Source organism: Juglans regia, chromosome 11 (assembly GCF_001411555.2).
Source record: "Juglans regia cultivar Chandler chromosome 11, Walnut 2.0, whole genome shotgun sequence".
Lineage (NCBI taxonomy): Eukaryota > Viridiplantae > Streptophyta > Magnoliopsida > Fagales > Juglandaceae > Juglans > Juglans regia.
In genome coordinates, this window is record NC_049911.1 from 336,318 (window position 1) to 357,883 (window position 21,566).

Below are 21,566 nucleotides of genomic sequence, written 5' to 3' on the forward strand. Positions count from 1 at the left end.
CAATCGATGAGTAGATTTATGTACTTACCAATTAAATGTACTATATTCTTGTTTATTTATAATCTTCCACATTGAGCTAGCTAGCTAGCTGTTATTATTTTTATATATATATATAAAAGGCTAGCTAGCTAGCCTCAATTAATTAATGATGTCACGCGCAGCCACAATTGACTAGATTAATGTCAATTGTTTTCATTATTAATGTGAATACCTGGGTTTCTCAAGCAGTAGTAGTAGTGCGTATTTCGTGATCCAATACCATATCCCAGTAATGGAATCCATAATGACCGATTGATATATAGTCTATTAATCGGCACTCTGTAACCATTGTATCAATTCCACTATACCCACTTGAATTTGTAAACGCAAACTAGTGGAGAGATAGGATCATTATAATCAATTAGTGCGCGCTTCCCAATTTTAATTTCTTGGAGTCAAAATCTCAAGCTGTAAGGTCAACGATCATCATCATGGACTATATATATATATATATCGATCCCATGTGAGGCATATATACCACCATGGGATCATTCATTGTTTTTGTCGTGGGGATATTTAATTAATAATTAAGAATCTTTATAAGTAGTAAGTACAGGTACTCCACATGAATTGGTCGATGCATGTGGCCGAGACCTCGATCGGGCGGGCATCCCCAAAGGGCAAGTCGTTGGACTTCGAACATTAAACTAACTTTTTAAAACACTACTTTCTATATATATAATTCATATAGATATTTGTGTAGCCTTGACCGTCAACCATCATGTGTGGCACATTGATAAGAAAATGACTAGAGGCCTCTCCTAGCTCGATCGCGCAGTACGTGTGTCCCGCGTGTTGATCTCGGTCATGCTAGCTTTTACGATAATAATCAAATATCTCTGTGTCGTAACACTACTTCAATTAAGTAACAACATATATATATATATATAATTAGGTCAACAACACTATACACATGTCACATTTCAGTTTAGATAATAAGATGAGATGAGATAATTTTAGATTAAAATTAAAAGTTAAATAAAATATTATTATTATTTTGAGATTTAAAAGAATTAAATTTTTTATTATATTTTATATAAAAATTAAAAAAAATTAAAATGATAAGATGAGATGAGATGAGACGAAACAAAACAGTTTCCCTGTCCAAACGGGACCTTAATTGTTACACATTATCTTATTTTTTAAAATTTATACCTTTATACCTTAACATGATCTCGGCCTACCGGCTGGCCAGCTCCCTGATCCCTCGATCGAATAAAATTTATTAACTTTTGTTGTTCTTGAGCGTTCATTGAAATTAATCTGCTAGGTCGATCGAGTAGCATCTCGATCGCGCGTTATTGGAAGTCCAAAAATAGTAATTAGTGTTGAGTACTCAGTAATTACTAAATAAATTAAAGAATAAAACAATTAATATTCAAATTAATGCGGAGTACCAAAGGAATATCGTTCGTTATTTAATTTGGCAGTTAAGATATTGATGTTTGAGTGAGCCAAGCTAGCTATCATTAATTAACATGCTAATTAAAAACATGCATGGATAAGCGAAAAAGATCAGCTCGCTAGCATGCACTCGCTTGGCCGTGTGCATGCAGGGACATTTAATTAGTACTTAATTGACGAAGACTGCATGCATGAGCATGATTCTCATTATATGTCAGAATTCTTCGTATATATAAAAAAAAAAAACTGTTTGTCAGTTTGGATTTTTCAAATTTTTTTCCTATATAATCCGAATACTATTAATCAAATTCGTCGAAATTAGTTTGTTGAAAAATTTTGAAATGTTAGGGCTTTTATTCCTCTCAATCTCTTTGTTCTTTTGATATATTGATCGAGATTTTTTATTATATTTTAAGGTTTTTATTAAACCTTTTAATTTTTAGACTCTATTTGATAAAAAAAAATCGATTTCCTTATTAATAATTGAAATATTGTTTTAATTCATCAAATGTTTAACAAAGCAAGTTTATGGGATGTTGTCTACTAGTTGCATATGCTTCTATTTATTCCTTTTGTCCCGAATTTGTGTTTTACAAAAGCTAGGGTTCATACCCATTTTTAAAGGTTGAAAATCTATATCAAATATTGATACCCATTGTTTGAAAAGTGAAAACACCATATATGTGTTTTTTGGGTTTTAAAATTTTTTTCCCTAAAAACATTTTGGTTTTTGACCCCAAAATCACAAGGAATTGAAAAAAACTCATTTAGAGAACCCATAGACCCGAAAAACAGACCCACGGGTGTAGGAAAACCCGGCTGGAGGTTGAAGATGACTTCACCTCCATCCAAGACGAAGTCCACGCATGTGTGGCCTCGTAAAGTCATTTTTTTGTTTGTTTATTTTTTCAGTATTTATTAACTCGCCATATTAAATTTTCAATGTTTTTCAAAAAATTTTAGTACCATCATAAGACACTATTTTATAATTTTGAATATTGGTTACACATTTTTTCGAGGGGCTACAGTAAATTTTTTATTTTAATAAAATTTTCTAGAGAATATTCAGTCTTTTATATGATCTATACATATATGTACTCTCTTTGTAAGAGTGTTTTAGGATGCATATTAATTTTGTAACTTGTTATGGGCATTCTTTTATAAATATATGCTTATTTGGATATTGTTTATAATAACTTGTCATATATGCCTAATCTGTCCATACTGTTTTTGTTGCTCAATCACATTTGAAATTTGACTTTGATTTTGATAAATTGATAATTATGATTTTGTTGCACAATTATCATTTTGTGATTGAATTTTTGGGTATTAAGACTATCCTTATTTTCTCATTAAGAGAAATCTTTTAAAATAAAAATGGGCGGTAGCTGCCAAAGTGGCACACTCATTGATATTCATTCGTTTTCTCTAAAAATGACTTCACAAAGAGATGAGACATTCAAAACTATGGAAACGTAAAACAATACATTTTCTTTAATATCATCAATTATAATGCATGCAGTCAATGGATGACAGCATATTTATCTAAATAACATGGGCTATTTATTAGATATTTGTTAATTAAGCTCGAAACCATATGAGCCTAATTACTATAAGAGCTTAGGAGCATCATTGTAAAGTCACCTTTGGATTGATAAAATAATATGCTACAAGGTACTCTTAAAACATCATGAAGCTAATCAACAAAATCACATCAGTTTTCAAAATGCCAAAACCTTTAGGCAGAAAGTGATTTTTAGACCAATGCAATCTTAATAACTATCTCATGCCATTTTCCAAAGTACCACACACAATAGCACCTACATATGGGCAAGATATTGTGTGTAATAAGATTGAAAAAATGCAATGCTACCCTTTTTTTTGTGCTATTTATTACTATTAATATATAATAACACATATATATATATATATATATATATGCGCTAAAGACAATAGGAGCTCAAGCTATTTGATACAAAGACTCAATCATCGGAAGTATGTCGAGAGTCTACCATTGCTATTTGTATTATTCATTACATCAACACCAAATGTATTGTATCGTTGAAAGACTAAGTATAAAAGGTAAGTTGACAAAAAATATAATGGAGAAGTAGCAGTTGTATAAGGGAGCTAGAGCATCTTCAAAGATATTGTTGATGTTATTGTGATTGATAACTGTTGCTGTGATTGAGGAGGTTGTGATGGAGGGGTCTTCATTTGCTAAGTCTTCATCTACGCTTGCTAAGTCTTCAGTTGCCATTGGTATGTTTGTGTCAATATGCCCCCGCAAACTATGCTGAGGTACGAGGTACGAGGCCAAGTTTGGTGCACAAAGGAGATAGAGTCGGGCGCCCAAGTGGTTTGGTAAAAATATTTACAAGTTGCGAAGATGCCAGAACATGGCGAGTATGGAGAAGCCCAAGAGCAATATGTTCACGTACATAGTGATAGTCGATCTCAATGTGTTTTCTTCAAGCATGGAAAACCAGGTTAATGGTCATGTAAAGTACACTGAGATTGTCACAAAGCAGCATAGGTGGTGCATGTAGCATGATGCCGAGATCACGAGGAAGGAAATAGATCCAAGTGAGTTCAGCGGTGGTTTGGGCCATAGCTCTATATTCGGCTTTGGTGCTCGAGCTAGAAACAATATGTTGGTTTTTTGCAGACCAAGAAATACAGTTACTACCGAGAAATACACACTACCTGTTGTGGATCGTCGGGTGAGTGCACATCCAGCTCAATCTGCATCAGAAAAGGCATAAAGATCACGTGTAGAGTTGGAACTAAAATGAAGGCCTAAGTCAACTGTGCCTTTCACATATCTGAGTATACGTTTGACCATTTTAAAATGAGCTTTAGTAAGGGAGTGCATAAATTGAGACACAAAGTTAACACTGTATGCAAGGTCATGGTGAGTAAGGGTAAGATATTGAAGTGCACCAACAAGACTGCGATAATGAGCAGGGTCAGAATATGGTGTTTTTTATGTAAGCCCTTTGGTGGGGTTGAGGGAGGTGTAATTCAGATGTCAAAGATAGACAATGTTGGCTCGGAGGGTGGGGAAAGGTGAAGGTTCCCAGGATTTTTATAAGGAAAAGTAAGTTCATTGAAAACAACATGGCGATAAATGTAAGTACGACAAATAGGTGGATGATAACATTTGTACCCAAGATGGCTGTCACTATAGCCTAAAAAGACACATGGGTTTTTGGATCAAATTCATTTTGCTTATTGTCCCAAGTATAGAGATAACATTTGGAGCAAAAAACATACAAAGATTGATAATCAGGAAATGTGCGATAAAAAATTGAGAAAGGGGATTGTAAATTAAGAGTAGAAGAGGACGATTAATTAAAATGACAGCATTGACAAAAGCCTCAACCCAAAAATGCTTTGGAACACCACTATGAAAAAACATTATTATACCAAGTTCACGAATGGTACGATGACGATGTTCTATGGTGCCATTTTGTTCAGGGGTATGGTGTAGGAAAATTGATGAATAATGCCTTGTTGTAAATGAGAGGTAAACTGATTGTTAGCAAATTCACTACCCCCATCAGTTTGAAAAACTTTTATTTTTTTATTGAATTGGCGTTCGACATATTTTTCAAAAGATAAAAAGGCTGAGAAAAATCAGATTTTTTGCAGAGCGGAATGAATCACATAAATTTAGAAAAAACATCAATCAAGCAGACATAGTAAGAAAATTTTTCAACAGAAGTAAAAAGAGTAGGACCCCATAAATCATAATAAGCTTTATAAAAAATAGTATGAGTTAAACTAGAAGAGGGTAAAAAAGAAAATTTGTTTAATTTGCCTAATTGACAACTTTCACAAATAGACTTAATTGTATTAGTGCCTGAAATTTGAATAAGTCCTTTAGATTTAAGGACTTGGATAGCCGAGGCTTGAGGATATCCCAAACGTTGATGTCACACATCTTCAGAGATAGTTCAAAAATGAGTTGACAAATGTGCTTCTTAAGGGGCAGATAAAGTGTAGAGATTACCCTTTCGTTGCCTGCTCATTAGGCCGCGGTTGGTCTCCTTTTCCTTAAGAACAAAACGACTACCATAAAATTCACAATTATATGGATAATCAATGGTAAGTTGGCCAATAGATAACTTTTTTTTCTAGTGCTGGTACTAAAAGAACATCACGTAATTTAATTCGAGAGGAACCATTATTAATATATGTCTCACCAACATGTGTAATAGCATGAGAACTACCATCGCCAATAATGAAATCATTAGTACAAAAAAAAAGACGTAAATTTTCAAGCATACCTGAGTTACTTGTCATATAAGTAGATGCTTCAGTGTCTGCAATCCATTCATTTTCAGGAGAAAGTTGGTCCAATGTCATAGTGGCCAGTGCTTGAGGAATATCGTCATGTTGGTACGAGTGATTAAATTTGTTCCAACATTTAAGTGCAATGTGAACCCTTTTTCCACAAATTTGATATGTGGGTGGTGGGTCATGGGCCTTGGTGGGCCATTCAGTGGGCTCTTGTGTTGAAGATGTGCCATCTAAAAGACCCACTGTGTGAGGAACCAGTACATACTAGGTCTCGCGTGTGGAGTGATTGGCTGGGTGAAACCCACGGTCATGGGAGGAGAAGGTTCGTTGCTACAAGCGACCACCATCACGATGGTCCTTGGAGGTCGTCGTACCTACCCGATTGCCATAAAAAGCAAAAGAATTGTTAGAATCATGGATTTCATACCCTTGAAGGAATGAGAGTATCTTGGAGTAGCAGGGCATGGGAGGTTTGAGCATCGAGATGGTGAACGGCTCATAGTGGGCACCAAGGCTGTTCAACAGAGAAAACACTTTCATTTTGTCAGAAACTAGTCTCTTGATCGATGCCAAGCTATCGCACAGATTTTGAAAGTTCGGAGATGATCTGCAAGTGGCGTTGAGGGATCCTTTTTGAGGTATGTAAGCTACTGGGTAAGATGAAATTCACGTTCTTATGAATCATGAGTATACCTGCCTTGAGTGCCATCCATACGTGATGGGCAGAGTCCAATCCGACAACAAGGCCAAGTGCCTTTCCTAAGAGGGTACCAATAATTCATCCTCTGAGTAGGCGGTCTGATTTGCACCATTGAAGGTACTCTGAGGTTTGTTCTTGTTTTCCCGAGTCTGATGCTCCATTAAGAGGGAGGTTGAATTCGGGAGGAACAGAGTCCTCACGAAGGAGGTGATCTACTAAGTCTTGGCTCTTAGCCAAGGCTAGGAGTTGTTCACGACAAATGGGGTAATTGTTGTTGTTGAGGCGTAAAGTGACAAAATTTCCAACATTGAGAGCAATGGTGGCCATGGAGGAAGACTCTCTTCACTCACACAGTCTCTGATACCATAAAGACAATAGGAGCTCAAGCTGTTTGATACAATGTCTCAGTCATCGTAAGTATGCCGAAAGTCTACCATTTCTATTTGTATTATTCATTACATCAACACCAGAGGTATTGTACCGTTGGAAGACTAAGTATACAAGGTAAGTTCACAAAAAATATAATGGAGAAGTAGCCGTTGTATGAGGGAGCTGGAGTATCTTCAGAAGATATTGTGGTCGTTATTGTGATTGGGGAGGCTGTGATGGAGGGGTCTTCATTTGGTAAGTCTTCATCTACGCTTGGTAAGTCTTCAATTGCCATTGGTATGTTTGTGTTAATATATGGTAATTAATATTAATGGATTGCTTGAACTTGTTTCGGCACGTACATGCATTTCGGTATTTCAATTTGGATTACAAGCTACTAGCATCCATTAATATCGATCCGTTTGTTTGACAAGCTATATATACATGATGTATGCCTTACTAAATATCATTAATTGTACGGATCCAAGCTTTTAATTAGTTCATGTTTACCAATTTGCATATATGAGCGCATTGATCTTGTGGCTGATTCTGGGTGAAGGCCGATATTATATATGACATGTCTGGTTCCAAACCCCAAAGGGTCGTACATGTGATATATATAATAAAAAATAAGAAAAACTTTAATTTTATATAGAAATTAGCTGCTGTGCGCGCATGACAATTAACTAATCATGAGTACAATCTGTTATTATAATTAGAGCATTATCAGATCAATCGGCCGGTAGTACTATTGTTAATATGGGGAATGCATGCATCAAGAGCTTTTTCTACTCTATTAATTCTTTGATTTTCTCGCTTTCTATTTTCCATTTAAATTTCAGCCATGCGCATAAATCTTCCATGCATGACAAATGACACACACATATATATATATATTAGCAGTGGAGCAACGTGCTAGACACGTTTGCCTAGTTAAGAGAAATTTGTTTTGGAGATTAGTAATGTTCACAAAAGATAAAAATAATGAATTTTCACTTAAAACCGCTTAGTGAGTAGTTTAATGCATTGAAGTAGAAAAACAACTCAACAATGGCTGTGAAAGCTAAAAACAGCTTAAATAAGCATGACATTTAGGATTAATTCAATTCTCATTATAAAGAACAATATATACCTGCTTTGAAGTAAGGACATCAATATTATATCTAGAGTCGTGATATAATATTGTTTATGAAGAGAGATATATATGGAATTTCAGGATTGCCATCCTTTTAAGCAATATATATGTGCTTAAATATTTTTGCTTTGATCATTTGAATTTTCTACTGTTAATTTGTTCAAAATTACTTTGAATATTGTGCTTTCATTGTCATAGATCACTCATAGCTAGTTTTCTTCTTAATTCTCACGTATCTATATATATATAATATATATAGCACTGAAAGGGAAATAAAATCTAAAACAGAAATAAATGGCAAGTTTTCCTCCCCACATATAAATCCTTAAATCCTCTCTACATCTCCCCCTCCCCACACATATATGCTAAGCTTCTAAAAGTGCAGGTGAGAAGCTCCAGTACCAATCCCAATAGGCCATGTTGTCTCAAGTTCCTACACTATTCTTTTTTGTGGCAGAACAAAAGTTCAGCATTCTATAAAGCTTAATACAATCACACAGCTTGGGAGAGCTGCATTTTCTATTTTTTGAAAGCAACAGGGCACATATATCAGGGTATGAAGAATGGGGAATAAAATGTTGGCCCTGACTTTTGTAGGCATCCATATTAAACCCGATGTTCCATCATATCCTAGCCTAATTTACCAAATTATCTTTCTTGTAAGTCCGAACACCCTATTATGACATTATATGTTTTTAAAATGGGAACGAAACTGCCATAAACATGTCAACAAAACCAAATAATTTTATTGCATAAGACCCATTGATAATCATTAGAGAAATACTGCCAAAATACTCGAAAACAAAAAAACTTAAAAATCTTACCAAATACCATCAACTCATCAAAACCCAACTTACGACAAAAGAAAAAAAAAATCAACACAAACCAATTAGCGCCCAAAAATACAAAAACGCAAACGAGCCAGATCTCTAAAAAACCCACCAAACCTAGCAAAAATGAAAATAGAGAAAAAGAAATGTATAAATCTTGGAATAGGAACCAACACCGAGATCTAGCCCAACTCAAATCTTGAATAGTAAAATTCTGTTGAGGTGCCCTGAAAGCAAATATCTTGGTTCTCTGCATATTCCCACCACTGGAAAGAAGGCATTATACTATGAAAGAAGAATGCATTCATTGGATAACCCAATTCACACATGATTAATTTTAAACAAACTAATATGATGCCCAAACACTGAAAACAAAGTAATAGTATAATTCTATATAGAACACCCCCTACCCAAAAAAAAAGGTAAAAATTATGGAAGTATGACATTCGTCTAATAATAGTCTTCCAAAATGTCTTCGAATTCATGTTACATACAAAAATAAAAGCTTTGAAGTTTACATGTTGATTTTTTTAATTTTTCTACTTGTCATTACAATTACAAAACTATGGCCTAGAAATATATATATGTATAAAACTGTGAGAAACTATGTTATGTAAACTATTGAAATGAAAAATAGAATATACATACAATTTGCGGCTCACATCCTTCATATCAAAACACAACAGTCATGTTTTGCTCACAAAAGAACACTCGTAGCTCATAGTATGATTTTATAGTCTTTGCGAGGCATTGTTTCTCAAGGTTCTCTGATTTCTGCACAAAACTCTGCATGTTATCTGATCTGTGGGAAACTCTCTCAACCTGCAAGCTGGTATAGATGGATAATTTTGAACTGTTCAGAGTTGGACGGAGAAATCATGTATAATTATGAAAACTAACCAACAATCACAACTTTTATCCTGTAGAAAGAATCAACAACATTATCGGACATGAAAGCATATATGTATAATCTAGAAACCGACTACTATCTAAGAAAATTTATGGATACATAGAAATCAGCAGTTCTATTAGCTTCTTCCAAGTCAATGTTCTTTATTATTTTTTTTAAAAACACATAGAGTTGAGTACATGTACATGATGGTCCTTCCAATACAGCTGAGTCACGAATGGAGGTAAAATGGTTGTTAACAATCTTGCGATCACCATATGTTCAATAACAGAAGCCTGCATCAAGTTTTTGGGTCACAAAGTGGCTTGTTGCACTGATCATTTTCACTCCAGTGTCAAAAGCCTGCCAACATAATCTAGCTAGTTAATCAACAATTAGGAAGGAAGCACAAATGGTTGAAAGGTGAGAAAACATATAAACTATGGATAAGACAATACTCATCGAACCTGTGTAGATGGATTCTCACCTTTGAATGATGCCAAAAGGCCACAGTGAATATTTATTATATTCTTTTCAGAACTCTTCAAGAATTTGCCAAAAAGTATCTGCAAAGATATCCTAATACGTGAACTATTGTAATGATCATTCACTTACATCTCTCCATGAGCTTTTCTTTTCTAGTCTTCATATTGATAAAATGCACTTCAGTAAAGGAACAAGTAGAAGAAAATATTTTGATTATAGGTTTGGGGCATTAGATGAGAGATGGCGTGAAAGTCTCAGCAGAAATGTCCATTCCGTTTCTGGCCCAATAGAGATGGCGTGAAAGAATTCAAGCCTGGTTCAATAGAGCTTCGCGGCAATCACAGGTTGGTATTCTTTTTGGCATTATTCCTATTATTGTAGTTTGGAGGTTGTGGTGGAGGCGGTGTGTAGCCCGGATGGAAGGGAAATCTGGGAGTTTGGGTGTGGTTTGGAGCTCAATTAAATATTGGGTTTGTGTGGTGGCTGAGAAGGTTACTAAGGTCAAGCGTTTGACTAATTCTGATATTGCTATATTGAATCGGTTAGAGATTCAGGTTGTGGAAAAATGACGAGTTACTACTCGAGTAATTCATTGGTCTAAGCCTAGCCCTGATAGATTTAAATTAAATTTAGATAGTAGTAGTTTGGGCAACCCGGGTAATGGTGGTGGGGGAGGTATATTAAGAGCTAGTACTGGCAACTTTGTGTTTGCTTTCTGTAAATCTTTTGGTTTTTATTCCAATAATGAAGCTGAATTGAGGGTAGTGTTAGAGGGTTTGATATTGTGCAAGCAGATGGGTTGTTTAACGGTTGACATTGAATGTGATTCTTTGGTGGTTGTTATTTGGATTTTGGCTAAAAAGTGTATAATTTTGTATCTTTGGAATTATTGGGATAAAGTGTTGGTTCTTTTAGATGAGTTTGATTTCAATATTTATCATTGTTTTAGAAAAGCTAATAAAGTGGTGGATTCTTTGGCACAAAGTGGTTCAAAGGTGGAAAATAATGTGTTCCGAATGGATGGGTAGCTTTCAAGAGACTTAAGAGGTATGTATAGATTGGATAAACTGGTAATGGCTTATCTTAGGGATAAATAAGGATTTTTTTTAGTTGTTATTGTTGGTTTTGTATAGGTGATGTTTTTACTTGTTAGTGTTGATGCTTGGGATGGTTTGTTTGTCTTTTGTAAATCCCTTGGGTCTTGGATGTTAATATTGTTTTCTTCCGCCATAAGTGAAGGTTTTTTTAATAAAATTGAGAGGGGGTCACTCTTGGACATGCGACCTCTTCTCTTCTTTAAAAAAAGAAAAGAAAAAGAAAAAAAATATGATTTCATCATATAAGTTAGATTTACACAAAGTTGTACTTGCCAATTAAGATGTTCGATCTAATTGTAACTTCCAATCTGCCATAAATAAATATTTTTTAATAAAATTGGAGTGTCGCTCTAATTCTAAAGAAAAAAGCTATATAAATTAGTAAGGGTGAACAAAATAGCTGATGACCGACTCTAACTGAAAATTCATAACAAAACGGGTCAGAAAATCGATCATGTTCGGAAATAAATTTGGGTTGGAATTTCAGTTTTGGAAACTTGACTAGAAATAACCAAGCGGAACTGCTTGCTTTCATGTTAGGTCGGAAGTATCCAATTCAGGTCGAGGCGGATGAACAATCCTATAAATAAGAGAGAAGATAATCAATATCACTCTATCGTATAATATTAATTAACATGAGTTATATATAATTGTTCACATTATATATCCTTGTAGACTCCATATATATATATATATATATATATATATAGATCAAAACCAACAAAAATATTACAACATGCATATAATTTGCAATGCCAAGCTAGCTAGCTAAGGCCAATTATATATATATATATATATATATATATATATATTCTAGAGAAAATTTGACAAGCTAGTCACTTACAAGCAGGATATATGCATATTTTAATTTCACTTAACATGCATGACTAAACTTTAAGAGAATGAATAGTGCTAATTAACTGATGCCAGACATAATAGACATTAATTCTGACTGCTAGTTCCAACAGATGATCAATATAGAGAAGACAAGAGATTCGCCCAAAATACAGAGAAAACAACTCTGAATAATATTGATTAATAGTAAAATTCGAAATTATTTTATGAAGCCCATGAGCTAGACTTAAATAGGTACAAAATTCGAAATCATGAAGATTTTTTTAAAAATGAAAAAATCTAAATTATTGTATGAGAAATAAATATATAAATAAACAAGAATCCTACAAAACATATAGCCAAAATCGAAATCAGAATCACTTACAAAACTTGAAACCAAATATTTACTAGCAAGGTACAAATGATCATAAACATATGATTTGATGAAAAATAACAAATATTGTCCTAGTCCAAGGAAGATATTAAGTTTTTTCTTCCATATTTGTATAGATTCATCTTATTAAGGTAATACTTCAACACAATCAACGCAGAATTTGAACCTAGATACCCCATATCAATTTGGGTTTGCACCATTCTCACCAAACTGGAGAGAATTCGTCCTTGAATTCTAAACTTTCTTGCCTTGATATTTTGGATGTCCAATTAGGCCAATATTTCTTTCCTTTTGTTGTATTGTCCCGATGATAAAGTAATATTTAGCATCTTATACTCCAAAATTAAGTTTCTTTCCCACATGATCTCAAATCCAAAAAAAATATTTTTCATATGAGAATTTAAAAAACAATCCTCAACTCCAAGAAAATCAACATAGTTAATTGTCTTAAAAGTTGTTTCATGATCTTCAAACTTCAAAACTTTACCACCATTTTCTTTTTCAAAATTTCTATGTTTTCAATAAAAATAGTTACTTCATCCACTAGGTTATCTTCATTAGGATGGGTATTGTAGATTGGTATTGAGTTTGCCATATGGAAAAAGGTCCATCCTCAAACTCTTCTTCATAAGAGTAGTAAATCCACTCAACCTCATGCAATAAATCAATGAAACCTTCAGCTTGAAAAGTATTAGAAAATTCTGGTAAATCAACTCTAAAACTAAGGTCTCCATGACGCTCCTCCCTACCAAGATACTCCTAAAATAAAGCACGATTGTGATACGGGTTCGCAAGATTAGAATCGAAATCGTGATCTTCCATATCACGATCACCAATATCCTGCGTCGTTAGATGCCGGATTTACTCTGCAACCTGTCTCTACAAATCTTCAATCATCATATCCTAAACACTACGATCATGGTGCAAGACTTCATTATTCAGAACCTCCCCATGACTACCACGACCACCATCCATGAAAATTGATAAGATATAATCCTAGGAAAGATGCTTAAGCTTTTATGTCAACTGACGTTGGACATAATAAAGCTTAATTCTGACGGTTAATTCCAACAGATGATCAACACAGAGAAGACAAGAGATAGCCCAAAACACAAATAAATAATATTGATTAATAGTAAAATTCAAAATTATTTTATGAAACCCACAAGCTGGACTTAAATTGCTACAAAATTCGAAATCATAAAGATTTTTTCAAAAAAGGAAAAATCTAAATTATTGTATGAGAAATAAATACATAAATAAATAAGAATCCTACAAAGAATTTGGCCAAAATCAAAATCAAAATCACTTACAAAACTTGAAACCAAACTATCTCATCTCATATAATTATTACAATTTTTTCAAACTTCCACACAAAATATAATAAACAATTCAACTTTTTTCAAATCTCAAATCTCAAAATAAAAATAATATTATAAAAATATTTTATTAAATTTTTAACAAAACTTCTTATCTCATCTCATCTGAATTGCGTAACCAAACGAGACACTAACATGGCACAAATGATCATCATAAACATATGATTTGATGGAAAATAACTAATATTGTCCTAGTCCAAGGAATAAATTAAGTTTTTTCGTCCATATTTATACAAATTCATTTTATTAAAGTAGTACATTTATAACAATCAACGTAGAATCTAAATCTAGATACCCCATATCAATTTGGATTTGCACCGATAACTACGTTTCATATATAGCCGGTGTAAAAGTTATCAACACCAACAGATCGAGCTTATATATAAAACCTTTCATTATTTGTAGATTCAAACTTAATTCAGGCATGCATGCGCTCTTCATATTCCTTCATGATGATCAGTACCTTCTCTTGGATCCGCTTTTTCCTTCCTCTTCTATATCATGATGATGATCATGAACGTCCTCTTCTTTTTCTACCATAAATTTGAAAAATGAAGGAACAGGCCGTGAATTATTATCAGTAGGCGAGCTCCGGCGAGAAAGCCTCACGTACTGGATAACCAACTTAATGATATACAAAAGCAGAGCAAGCAAGAAAGTTGAGCCACAAAGTAAAAAGAGGCCCCAGAAGCTTTTAAGCGGAAGGCGGTCCACGTCCTCCTTTGTACCTTCTGAGCTGCAAGCCTTTCCTGCAAGCCACTTGTCATGAATTTTTTGCAAGTCCCCATTCTCGGACAGTTTCAAGATGGCAGTTGACAGGTCAACGGCTAATGGCGAATCTCTTGGAAAGGCCTAATCAGTGATCAGATCAGATAAACAACACATTAATTAAACCTGATTATTATCATATATAACTAAGCTGATAAGCATAATTAATACTACTCATGTTAATTAAAATAACCAGTTGCTAGCTAACATATATATATATATATGTGTGTGCGCGCGCGCGCGCTTGTGTGTGTGTGTATCATAACCAATTGATCATATAGTCTCAAAATAAAGAATATATAATTAATGACACATGCATGCATGCATGATTGATCATCTATATATCTGCGCAATGATACTTACAAAACCCCATCCCAATTTGGTGAACTCTTGACCTACTATACTAAATTCGCATCTGGTGGAGAGGAAGAGCTCCATGTATGCACGCATGTCAACAATGGCAGCGACTCCACCATTCTTGGGACCATCCTTCAACGCTTTCTCATATTCTTCTTCAGAGTTTAGAGAAACAAGTCTGTTCTTTTGTATGTTGTACTCTTCGGTTAGATAGTTTTCAACAAACGTACCATGCTGGTAACCAATGGGATCGTTGCTTGTAATTAAACTTTCAATCCCTTTGATGGGGGAAGAAAGCTTTTCCACTGTAAGGATTGAAGTCAGACTTGCAGTATAACTCGAATTCAGTATTAGAACCGCAGAGAGCCATATGATAAGCACAAAGCGACCAAGGGTGCTTTCAACCTTTTCTCCTATTAATCATATATATAATTGAGGAACATTAATTAATTTTGATTTCATTTCTAGTAAAAGTTAATGAACAATAAGTGCATGGATGGAGCATTTTACTTACTATGAGCAAAAAACAATGTTGAGAAGCTAAACCTGCAAAGTCATGAATCACGAAATTATAGCAATTAGGCCGAGGATCATCATGATTATATTTTAAGGACCAATTAATTTATAAAGAGCCGGCCAATTAAAGGGATATATCATATATAGTTTAAGGTCAACATGAGTAGTACTTATCCTGCGTGCACCTGAAATCTAGTATTCGTGCATTCATATAAAAGCTGCTACGTACTGATCTTAACATTCTTAGGGCGCGCGGGACTCACCATACAGTGGTGACAAATTGTTTTCTAGGATGGCCCTGGAACACATCATTTGACCTGCGCTCAAGAATCCAAATAACTGCTCCTACAACAAGGAAAAATATACCTGTGACACACCACATCATTACTGTAAATGGTCTCAGAAAAGCCCAAACACTAGAGTTCAACTTCTGAACTGGGGCCACTACGACTAGCCCAGATTCCACATATGGCTGTGTAAAATCCACTATCTTTGTCCGGTTCGTGGTAATTGTAATGTCGCCAACCACAGCGTCGAAGTCCTTATATATATACACGTACAATATAGATGATCAGGAAAACTAGTCATCGAGTTAATTAGAAAAGGAAATTAGCGTAATGCATGACAAAGTATCTTTTAAGTTTAATTAATTTGAAACTGATCATACTTACATCCGTTGTGATCTTGTACAGAAGATCCGTCTTTACTGGATTGCTATGTCCATCTCCGAATGGAATAAACTTATAAGGCAGTGCATAAGGTAACAATTCAACTGCAGCAAGGAATACTTCAATGCAATACCCATGAAAGATGTCTGAGTTACCGACTCGGAAGACAAATTCACGGAAACTGACAAGGTTTGGTACCCCAACTCGCAGTTGCCTTCCGTTGCTTGAGAATACCCATCCACGAGGCTTTTGAGTTGTCTGTCCAGGCCATATTACTCCATAAAGATGATCGGAATTGGTTTTTATGTTTAGCTTTTCTGGAGGCACAACAGATAAACGGCCGGAAGAATTGGACCAATAACCGATTGTCCTCATCCCTTTGCCAACGACATTGATGACTTCATAAGCAGGATGCATGAGATTCCCATTTGAAGTGAACTTGATTTGACCTGTTACTCCAGTTATGTTAACCTGCAAAATGCTATTAAGCAAATGATTCCCTTCATCAAAGATGCTCATATTATCAATATGCAAGTTCCCTCCACGAAACTCGCTTAAACTCGGATCATTTGAAAATGAAATGTTCTCCCTCTGATTTAAGAATGCGTCAAGTGCCTGCGCAAGAAGCATAACAGTGTCATAGGCATAAAGACCATAACTATTTAGTCCAAAAAGACCATTATCCGACTTTGCAGCAGTTAATTTGCTCCATCCAGAAACAAATTTCCTTTTGAGTTCTGAATCCGGAGTGTGCATACGCAACGTAAGAACCCCCTGCATCCTGTCCATTGCCGAAGAAGGGAGGGAAGACTCTGTGTCAAGTACTGTAGAGAGCCAATCAGTAGCTATCCACACATATCCACTTCCCATCATCCCCATATCCCATGCCGCATCAAGTACCTCTAGACCCCAAGTAGCATAAATATGGAGGACAATAACCCGAGACTCCATCAAAGCCACCTTAACCAGTGTCTTGGTGATGTCTTCCCGGCTTAGTTTGGGGTTCAGAGGTGCTTTGTATGAGATTTTACAACGATTATCAGCTAGCTTGTCCCCCAATGCAACAACCCCATTCCTGCCATGATCATCATCAACATAGATTGCTATTACATCTCGCCATTCGTAGTAACCTACAATATCTACTACTGCTGCCATCTGGAAGAGATCACTTTGAGTTGTTCGAACAAAGTAAGGGAACTGAAGTGAATTCAGAGTGGGGTCTGTTGCGGCAAAGGATAATAGAGGAACTTGGAGCTCATTCGCAATATGGGAAATTACATGAGCCATAACTGAGTGCTGGGGGCCAATTATAGCGACTGTGTCATTCTCCATAAACCGCAAAGCTGTAGAAGAAAAGAAAAGAAAAATTATGAATCAGATGCTCTGACAGCTTGTCTAAAAGAAGTAATGAAAAATTTTTAATAACAAACGCGAGCGCGAGAGATGCATGCTGAAGATCAGGAAGCACCCTCAACGATTCCCAGAAACCCGCTAGATAGTTTTGTATCCTGCATCGTAAGACTCAGCTTAGTTCCATTAAGAACCGCTGGATTGGAATTCACATCTTCAACTGCAGTTTCTAATGCAACTTTTGCCACTTTGCCGATGGAAGAATTGAAGGACAAAATAGCTCCAATTTTAACAAAATCTGGTCTTGTAGAAACGGTACTACTAGTACCAGTTCTAATAAAAAGCCAATTGCAGAAAAGCATTGCCAGAAGCCACAACATATTCCTGGTGGATTTCAGTACTGTAGCATGCCAAGACACCAATTAAGCATCGATTTTAGCCATAAAAGATGAAAATATGCGGCACATATAGTTCTGAAAATCTTGTATTTCCTTTTCATCAAACTCGCTAGCTAGCTTATAATAATATATATGAATGCATGTAATAGAAAGTGGTAGCATAAACATCAATTGATCATCGCCAGCACTCCAATGATATGGACATGAGTAATATTAGTGGTTCGAATGTTAAAAGTAAGTCCCTAGCTAGCTAGTGTTAAAAATATAATACTAATAATAAAATCTACTTATTCTCATTGATTTAAATTTTTTAGATAAATAGTGATTTCACATAGTATTAGAATTGAGATCCTAATTATAAGTTTCGGACTCTATATTATACTTATTTAATTAAATATTCTACGTATTGGGCCTATTTATTGAGAAAGAAACTGGCTCACACATGAGGAAGAATTTTAAAAATATAATACGAATAATAAAATTTACATATTCTTATCGGTTTAAGTTTAATTTTTAAGATAAGTGGTGATTTCACAGCCAGTTAGCATATGTAAGATCTGAAACTCTAAAACCGATCGAAAGGCAACAGTCATGCATGTACTCACCGGCCGGAAAGAATTACAAGCATGCATGCATGAACGAACTAAAATATAGTATTAATTAATTATTAATACCGAGTACCTGGATTTGACCTGTGGGGAATTAATATTGGTACGTAAGGAGTTGTAGAGCATGGAAATCTACGAGGTGGCCGTCGATTCATAATACGCAAGACGAAAGCCGATGATGATGATCAATAATATAACTTCTTCTGCATGCAATATTAATACTGGCAAATAAATTAGCTAGCTGTTACCTCATGGTCCTACACATGTAATTATCATGAATGAATTTGCGTAATTAGTAGCTGGGCCCTATCAAATGTTCCTGTGGCTGTGCTTGGTTTATTTTGCATGATATTGACAGTACCACTATTGTTAATGGTGGTGGAGATGTTGCTGAATGCATTTATATCATATATATATATATATATATATATAATTCACTTATTTAAGGGTCATGAAGGTCAAGTTCCTGAATCATCTGATCTCCAAATTAATTACTCACATCTATATATCAGTTTGCTTTCAATGCTTTTTTTGTCGATATATATATATATATATATATATATATATATATATATATATGTGTGTGTGTGTGTACGTGTGTGGTTGGAACTGGTGGTCCCGGGAGGTGTGGATAAGACTAGAGCTGCGCTTTTAGCTCTAGTCTATTTGCGAAGACATTATTAATATAAATGGGGTAACCTTTAACATGACTTATCTTCTATATCATGCATGAAACGTGACCATCAAACAAAAAATTAAAGCTACCGTCTTTATAATAAATTATCCGAATATTCGCAGGCCAGCCAGCTGGAATAATTTAGATTCAATGATTTTTTATTTTTATTTTTTTTTATTTTATAAACATCCATTCATTGATAAACTGTTCTAATACAAGAATTGTAGACATTTTGGAGGCTCCTCCATGTCAACTACACATCCCGTTAAAAGTACTAAAACATTCTGTCCTAAGTTATGGGCAACTGAGTCGCCTTCTCTAAGCACATGCCTAAAGATACAAGATTGAAACTGTGCCATTAACATTTTAATGTTTGATATGATCATTCCGAAGTAGTTGTCCTTTTCCTTCAACTATTGGATCTCCTTCACTACTAATTGAGAATCTCCTTCCATTATCACCTTTGTCATGCCCAATTCAGGTCCAAAAATGACCGCTTTCAATGCAGTCGTGGCTTCTGCTAATAAAGGGTCAGGAAGAGATCATGCTTGTTTCTTCCTTATAGTAGCCAAAAAATTGTCTTGTTCATCTCTAACAGCAACTCTTATTCCTATTTTACAAAGATTCTTATCTACTACCACATCCCATTTGATCTTGCAAAAATCTTGTGGTGGACATTTCCAGATAACGCTCATTGTATTTGTAGTTAAAACTTGGTTGTGTTCTCTCGAGTTGGAAGCTATTATATATCTTCATTTGACTCACCCTATGTTCCACAATCTTAAGATCAATGAGAATATTCCTAAACACTAACTCATTCTTCCAGATAAACAAACATAAGGCATCTTTGTGCTCTCACATCAGCATGTTTGGTTTCATCTATAATAGCTCTCTCTTCTTTCTATGTATTTGTTAGTTTGAAACTTTCTCATAAGCTAGTCAATTCATTAGCCATACCTGCTACTAATCTGTTTGTTGAACAATTCTGTTTTAATTTTGCAAACCCTACTCCACAACCTCACCCTTCAAGAGAAAAGGACACTCACCTAACCCGTTAAGGACCGGACCAAAAATATCCAATTTTCGCTTTGGATTCAATGATTTATTTGGCCTTTTTATCGTACCATTATTATTTCTTATCATTTAAATTTCAATTGTTAAATATTATCTTAAATATTATATTTATTTATGATCATGTATATTAGTGGTGAAAACCAACCCCTTGGGTTCGGTTTTTGGACAAAACCGACGCCAACCGATGCTTAATATTTGGGAGAGAAAACCGACCGAAACCGGTCACAGAGAGGAGAAACACTAGCCAAAACCGATGCTTCATTTCTCTGACAATTTACGGTCGGTTCTTAGATCGAGATTCTTCTAAGAGAGAGAGAGAGAGAGAGAGAGAGAGAGAGAGAATTGGGAAGACGACACAAGAAAGAAGACAACGTTATTTTGAAACGACGTCGTTTGGTTTAATTTCAGTTGTGTTTAAAAGACAACTACAGACTTAAAATGATGCCATTCCACTTAAACTTAAGTAGAATGGCATCGTTTTGAGTACATAATATATATAAAAAAATAGTTTCTTTAGTTGGTCGATTTAGCTGGTTGAACCAGGTTTGAACTGACGCCAAACATGCCAATATTAGTTTTCTCTATTTGCTGCCGCACGTCGACCGAGTTTCCACCGGTTTCGGCCACTTTTGAGCTTCGACAGCCGGTTTGAGCCGATCTAGGTTTGTTTATCAATTTTTTGTAGAACCCTAATATATATAATTTAGAGTACGAATTCTGAATTTAAAGTAAAAAATGATGCATGTAGGGCTGTAAATAAACCAGTCTGTTCGATAACCCGCTCGATTAAACTCGAATCGAACTCGACTCGTAAAAAAAAAAAAACTCGTTCTTGAAAGCAAATACTCGCTCGATTTGTAAATGACACATACCCGACAAAATTCGACTCGACTCGGCTAAAACTCGTTAAGGCCCGCTCGTTTATGCTCGAGTCGACTCGTTAGCTCGACTCAATTAAAACTCATTCATATATTGATAAATATATATATTCACCTATGTATATATACATATATCTATATGTATTAGCTAATAATATAAGCATACCACTTTTATAACTAAATATATAATATGTAATCTAATTACTTATGTCTATATAATATGTAATCTAATTACTTATGTCGATAAAATTTAATAATTTTATATACTAGTATGTGGGAACTATATATGAAATAGATAAACGCTATCATATTAAGTGTATATATTAATAATATATACACGCATATAATATATTATTATTTTGGATAAATATCAACTAGTTGGATATTAATTATTTAAAATTTTTTTAAAATT

The 21,566-nt window shown here is 34.7% G+C and overlaps 1 protein-coding gene across 1 annotated transcript; it reads right to left on the reverse strand.

Annotated features, from left to right (window-relative positions):
• Positions 1 to 14,042: 14,042 nt before the first annotated feature.
• On the reverse strand, positions 14,043 to 18,681 carry LOC108984273 (glutamate receptor 3.6-like). Its single transcript, XM_018956172.2, has 7 exons — positions 18,600 to 18,681; positions 17,639 to 17,920; positions 16,174 to 17,513; positions 15,766 to 16,043; positions 15,501 to 15,532; positions 14,993 to 15,399; positions 14,043 to 14,713 (listed from the first exon to the last, which is right to left on the reverse strand). The coding sequence occupies exons 1-7, from the start codon at positions 18,679 to 18,681 to the stop codon at positions 14,318 to 14,320; spliced, it is 2,817 nt and encodes a 938-aa protein (XP_018811717.1). The 3' UTR covers positions 14,043 to 14,317.
• Positions 18,682 to 21,566: the final 2,885 nt, after the last annotated feature.